The 7312-nt window shown below is 43.0% G+C and overlaps 1 protein-coding gene across 1 annotated transcript; it reads right to left on the reverse strand.

Moving 5' to 3' along the window:
* Positions 1-295: 295 nt before the first annotated feature.
* On the reverse strand, positions 296-985 carry Cldn25 (claudin 25). The gene has a single exon (XM_048417381.2). It carries the CDS (start codon positions 983-985, stop codon positions 296-298), a length of 690 nt encoding a protein of 229 aa, XP_048273338.1.
* Between the last annotated feature and the right edge of the window lie 6327 nt (positions 986-7312).

Here is a 7312-nt window from a genome sequence, read left to right on the forward strand (position 1 = left end):
GACAGGATTTCACCGTGCACCAAGGTTGACCTTAAATTCTCTTTTCTTTCAGCTTCCCATATGCTGAAATCAAAAGCATGCAGCACTACCCTCAGCTGAAAACACTTTCTTATGTAAATAAAATTTCAAGTGAGATAAATATGTTTGTAAGAAACTGTCCTGATTTTTAATACTCATGTGAAGCACCCAAACCACCAAGATAATGAGACCTTTGACAAATCAGATAGTGACCACTCCTAGGGAAAGAGCCTACTGGCATTCCTTTATTGTAGAGATTTCTGGGAAGACTCCAGTTTTAGATGACTTGGTTCACCGGTCTTCGTGTGAGGTGGAAGGACCCATCAAATTCCTCTATTGGAACACAGACTGGTGGAGCTGTTGCTGCAGCCATCCAGGGAGAAGATACTTCTTCATTTCCCAGGCAAGCAGAGATGATAAGGAGAAGTCCACCCAGAGCTAGGAGAAGCCCAGCAGCCCAGCCCAGGAACAGGGCATCTCCAAACTCCCACCGTGGCACAATATCAGGGACACTGTCATCCCAGAAGTCTTGGAATGTTGCATAGGCCACCCAGGAGACTGGAAAGAGGGTAGTGGCTGAAGCTGATGCCTCCAAAGCCCCTCCCAGAAGACACAGCCGAGTCTTAAAAACTCCTCTGGACCTGTGAAACTGGAAGCATTCCAATCCATAGCCAGAGAGCAGAAGTCCCAACAGTCCCAGCCCATGAGAAGCCACCATGAGGATGCGGGCTACCTGTAGCTCTTGGGGCAGAGACAGAAAGGACTCGAAAGCTTTGCACACAGTGCCAGCTTCCTCCTGACTCACACATGCCTCCCAGAGTCCCGAGATCCAGGTTTCCATTTCATTCAGGTCCAGATTGAGAGTCTTCCACTGGGGAAGGATGGTGGTGATGCAAGAGGATACCCAGCCAAGAACAGAGAGGAGCAGACCTCCAAGCTGGACTCCCCCACGGAAACTACAGGCCATGGCTGTGCCCTCTGCAGAAGGGGATGCAAACTCAGGCACTGGTGAGCTGGAATGACTTCCTGGGACGCTGGAGTGGGTAGTCTCAGGATTTCAGAGGACTCCAGGCTTAGTTTTCAGTGCAACAGCTGAGACGGGTGTCAGGGATTTGGCGGTGTTTGGGGCTAGAGGTGTGGCCAGCATCAGATGTGGCCATGAATTCTGAAGGAGAGTCCCATGAGAGAGGCCAATAACCATAGAGTAAGCTGTCACTATATTTGATAAATGCATTCAGAAAGTCAAAATCACTCCCCGACTCTGAGACTACAAAAATGGTGTTCTGGAAGCACACCTTCACATGATCTTTCCCAAAGACAAGGTGACTTCATTTGTATACTTTTAAATATACAGGGCAAGTGAGACGGCTCAGTAGGTAAAGGTGCTTGCTGCCCAGTGTGATAACCTGAGTTCAAGCGTACGGACTCACATTGTAAGAGGAGAGAACTGATGACCACAAGTTGTCCTCTGACCTCTATACATGTGCACAAACATATGAATAAATATAACTAAAAATTTAAAATATGCATAGACTTTGACCCAGAACTCATCAGATTTTATCTATTTTTGAGGTAACTATATAGAAAGATTTATTTTAGGACATCCATTGAAACTTGTTAATAATTATACATGTTGGTTACTTTAAGAGTCATTTTAAAGTGATGTTGAAGCTGGAGAGATGACTTGGCAGTTAAGAGAGCAAGTTTTCTTCCAGAGGATCTGGGTTCACTTCCCAGCACCCACATGGCAGCTCACAACTGTCTGTAAATAAGTTCCAGGGGATCCCAACACTGTCTTCTGGCCTCCATAGGCACCAGGTACACACATGACGTACACACACATATACAGTGTGAAAATGACCCTCATAGGCCCATAGGGAGTGACACTATTAGGAGGTATGACCTTGTTGGAGGAAGTATGTCCTGGGGGGGGGTGTTGGTTTTGAGGTTTCAGATGCTCAAGGCAGGCCCACTGTCACTCTGTCTTCCTGCTGCCTGCCAATCCAGATGTAACCTGCCAATCCAGATGTAGCCTGCCAATCCAGATGTAGAATCTGTGATGATATCTTGTTTGTGCTTTAACAAATAAAGCTTGCCTGAAGATCAGAGTGTGGAACTAGCCACACTAGTTAGCCATAGAGGCCAGGCAGTGATGCCACAACCTTTAATCTCAGCAGGGAGAGACAGAGGGAGACAGAGGCAGTTGATCTCTGTGAGTTCAAGGCCAGCCTGGGTTACAGGAGATTGAATTGATCTAAAAGAGAAACAGAGCCAACCAGTGGTGGCTCACACCTTTAATCTTAGCACTAGGGAGGTGGAGAAGGGAAGTGATATGGTTGGGTGGAGAGAGGAACTCAGAATTCAGTCTGAGGTTTCATAGAGACAGCATTCAGGATATGCTGAGGTTGTGTAGGGACAGGATTGCCGCTTTGGTCTGATGATTCAGTAGAGGTAAGAACTAGTGGCTGGCTGCTCTGCTTCTCTGGTCTTTCAGCATTAACCCGTATATCTCAGGGTTTTATTATTAAGACCAATTGGAATTCATGCTACAAGAACTCTCAGCTACCTCTCCAGCACCATGTCTTCCTATAATATGCCACCATGCTTCCCACCATGACAATAATGCTCTAAACCTCTGAACTATAAGTCAGCCCCAATTTAATGTTTTCCTTTATAAGAGTTGCCGTAGTCTTGGACCCTTATTATACCTCCATACGGTTGCCTTTCTACCTTGGCTTGGTGTAAGCAAGAGTTTTTTCTGCAGCTGTTCTCATAAGTGGAAGCATTACAGGTATCCTGAGGGCAATGTTTGCATTGGTGATTAATAAACATCAGCATGGCCCTAGTATCTGCTGTAGTCATCGCATGAGAATTTGGGATTTCCACAGTAAACCTTAGTTGTTTATGTAGCCTATGTTTGGGGCCACTGGGAGGCTTTTGTAAGCAGAGTTTTCATATTCACCTTTTGCTTAATTTTCTTTTTCTGTGACATGGAGAGTGTCAGCTATTCCCCATATTATGTTTGAAAGAAAGCATTATAAAACTTCAGATGTTTGACTTTAACACTGTAAATCCGTAAAATGTAGAGTTTCCTGTGCAGTGTGGGAGGTATTGCATAGAGTGACTCATTACAGCATGTGACTTGACAATGTAAATGAACATGGTTGCTAGAATAATAGACTCACATTTTCAATAAAAATATGACATACTTAAAAAGAGAAAAATTAAAGAAAAAGAAGAGTTGCTGTAGTCATGGTCTCTCTTCACAGCCATAGAACCCTGACCAAGACAACACTCATACACAGAACAATTTTAGGAGATGTTATGGGGTGTTGGGAACATAGCTAGGTAGAATGCTTTTGGGTACAAAGCCTTTGGTTGAATACTGAGCACTACATAATGGATGTGGTCAAATTTAGCATTCAGGAGGCAGCGACAAGAGGATCAGAAGTTCAAAGTCATCTTGGCTAATAGTTCAAGGACAATCTTCATCGCATTAAAACATTGACTTAAAAAAAAGTATAAGAAAAAGATTTATTTTAGCCAGAGGATAGTAGCACATGCCTTTAATCCCAGCACTTAGGAGGCAGAGGAAGAGGCAGGTGGATCTCTGTGAGTTCAAGGCCAGCCTGGTGTACAAAGCAAGTTCCAGGACAGCCAGGGCTACACAGAGAAACAAAGAAAAAGATGTATTTTATGTGTGTGAGTGTTTTGTAGGTGCACCTGAGGAGGCAATAAGAGATCACTGGGTCCCCTAGAACTGGAGTTATGAATGATTATGAGCTGCCATTTGGGTGCTGTGAATTGAACCTGGGTCCTGTGCAAGACCCAGTATTCTTAACCGCTGAGCCATCTCTTCAGCCTGTAGAAGAAATTTTCATGACATAAAATGGTGGTGGGTGAGGGGGAGAAAAGTGCTGTCCCATCTCACAGCAGACAGGAAGCAGAGCGGAGCCTGAAGTCCTGAACTAAAAGGAGGCAAGCACATTGTGCAGAGGATAGAGAATACAGTTTCACTGTCTTTAAAAACTTCTCTGGCTGCAAGGACGGCTTAGCAGTTATGGACATGAAACTGGCTGCTCTTCCAGAGAATCTGGTTTTGATTCTCACCATCCGCACGGCAATTCAAAACTGTTTATTGTAACTTCAGTTCCAGCGGATCTGACACCCTCTTCTGTCTGCCTTGAGCACCAGCCATGCAGGTGACACACAGATATACAATCTTGCAAGACACCCATACATGTAAAATAAACATTAACTCCCCCATCTCTGTGTGTGTGTGTGTTTTTTTTTTAACACAGTGTTAATCATTGTTATATTAATGTTAGGTTTGTGGGTATTTTTAAAAATTTCCTGTTGGGACCATTTGGAGTCCTGGCCTCCAGCTGCTCTTCCTTATTAGTGATCTTTACTTTCCTTCTGATTTGAGTTACTGAAAGATGTGTCACAGTTGTTTACCAGCTGTTCTTCACAAGCACGTGTTGCCTTGCCTCGAGGATAAGGTTTTCACCTGTTGGCCCACCTGACTGTTGAGTATATAAGCCTCCGTGGTGCTATTGAATAGAGGGTTTCTTATCAGTGACTAGAGGTCCATGTCTCTGTCTCTGTGTGAGTCTTTGTGTGTTTCAACCTCCAGCCCCTTGCCCGAAGCTCGGAAACTGTATTGTAGCGCATAGAGCGCAGACAGGCGTTGTGCACTGCAATTTCCTCAATTGTTTCTTTATACATTTAATAAATTGTCATTTGATATTTTTGTGAACCAAAAAAATCCAGAAACCTTAATTTTAGAATTAATATTCCTCAACCCAAGTGCATATCCGAATGACTTCCCTAGACTCAGAACATTCCTGGAAGGAAGTGCTCCCTCTGCTGTCCGGTAGCTGCTGTGAAGGCAGCTGGCTGCAAACAGGTGCCAATCCTACCAGCTTCCAGTTCTGTCCCTTGCTGCCCCCAAGCCACAGGATTTGGTGGGAAAGGAAGTGATTTGAGCTTTCAGAGTGCGGCTGAAATGTCAGGCTCTGGGGCTGGGGGTGCTTTCCTTTGAATTTTCATCCCGACCCTGTGTGAAGCAGGGAACTTAACAGGGTTTCCTGACTGGCTGAAATGGTGACAGATGGTGACAGCATCTGAGCCAAGGGGCTTGGACATAGACGCTTCATGTCCTTGTCCCCAGCCACAGCAGTGACACAGCATATGACTAAGAGCTTGTCTTTATGGCAGAACACAGAAGAAACCTGGGATTGATTACATTAAGGTCATAAATGTCTGATCAATGTGTTCTTCTTTTCATGTTTTTGTGTGTACACGTGTGTAGAGTATATGCATGTGTATGTGTAAGGAGAGGCCAGAAGTTGATGTGTGCTTCTTATTTATTTATATATTTAATTTAAAATTTTATTTATTTATAAAGGACACCATTATATCAGGCAATTTGATAGAGGGTTAGCATCTAAAATATAAAAATAACTAAAAAAAAAAAAACTGGACACCAAGAAAACAAATTTTAAAATGGGATACAGAACTAAGCAGAGAGTTCTTTAAAAAATAAAACACAAATGGCTAAGAAACACTTAAAAGAAATGTTCCGCTAGGTGGTGGTTGTTGGTAGTGCTTACTTTTAATCCCAGAACTCCCCAAGCGGAGGCAGGTGGAGCACTCTGAGTTCAAGGCCAACCTGGTCTACGGAGCAGAGCGTGTTCCGGGACAGTCAATGCTGTGTAGAGAAACCCTGTTCTGAAAAAAATAAAACCAAAACAAACAAACAAGAGATGTTTAACATTCTTCGTCTTCAGGGAAATGCAAATTAAAACTAATCTTTTTTTTTTTTTTTTTTTTTTTTTTTTCCCTGACAAGATCTCACTCTGCAGCCCTTGGCTGGCCTGAAACTCCTTACACCACCAAGCCTGGCTACTTATTTTTTTTTCTTTTTTATGTGTGTGGGTACAGTACCCATGGAACAAGAAGGGGGTACCATATCTCTGTGACTGGAGTTATAGATAATTGTGAGCTATCATGTGGGTACTGGGAATGGAATGTAGGTTCTCTGGAAGAGCAGGCAGCAATGCTGAGCCATTGCTCCAACCCTATACTTCCTGGTTCTTTGCATTTCTCAAGTAGTAATTAAGCTTCAGAGCTCATCACTTGTACAAGCCCCCTCTAGAAGCAACACTTAATTTGTTTTTGTAATTTTGTAATTTCCCTTAAAGAAGCTTCCCCACTATGCCCTTCCCATCCTTCATTTACTTTGAAAATAATAGTTACTGTGTTTTCCTGGGGTCATTTAATTTGCATTTTGGGGTCTCCACACCTAGTACAGACCTTGCCATGTACTATTCCTCAGTAAGTATTTAATACAGGATTTCAGAAATTTCATTCATAGCTCATTTTTTTTTTCTTGTCATCAGGCATTTATGGTTAGCAACATTTAGAATTCAAAGTGAAACTGAGAGGGCTGCAGGGGTGGCTGGTTTAAGAGTTCTAGCAAGAGATGCTTTCCAAGGACAGTATGGCCGCCCTTGAGCACTTGCTTTCTCAGCCAGGGGCTCAGGCTCTTTTCTCATGGAGCAGGAACTAGGATTGTTCTATAGACACAACGTTGCCATGGGCCTTGAGGATCAGCACCTACCTGAGATCAGGTCTCACAGGGTATTTTTTAAAGTATGAGAGATGCATTAATCAAGCAGTATATGTTTATTTCAGAACAATAGAAAACAGAAAAAAAAGGATATGAATAAACAGCCTAAGCCACTAAAGTCCACCCCGAGAATCCACTGCTTTGAGACCCACCCCCCCACACACATATAATTCTGTTTTTGAGACAAGGCCTCACTTTGTAGCCCTTCTAGCTTGGAACTCACAGTAGACCAGGCTGGCCTCGAACTCATGGATATTTGCCTGTCTTTGTCTCCTGAGTGCTGAGTACTGGGATTAAAGGTGTGTGCCACCCCATATATGGCCTATACCTCTATTTATTACTTTTTTTTTTTTTGGAAAAAAGAATCATATGATGATACATTGTGAATATCTTCTAGTATGCAATAGATTTCAATATTGAAACAATTTTCTTGTTTTTAATATTTCTTTTATGTGTATGTGTCTCAGTGTATATATGTGTATCATATATGAATAGGAGCCCTTAGAGGGCAGAAGAAGGCATCAAATTCCCTAGAACGGAACTGTGAGGTAAGTATGAGCCACTGTACTTGGGTCTTTCACAAGGCTAGGACTCTACTGAGTCATCTTTCCAGACCCTCAATAATGAAACAATTTTTAAAAAGCTCCAGATAGCTGGACA

The sequence above is a fragment of the Myodes glareolus genome, chromosome 4 (genome assembly GCF_982192425.1).
Source record: "Myodes glareolus chromosome 4, mMyoGla1.1, whole genome shotgun sequence".
NCBI lineage: Eukaryota > Metazoa > Chordata > Mammalia > Rodentia > Cricetidae > Myodes > Myodes glareolus.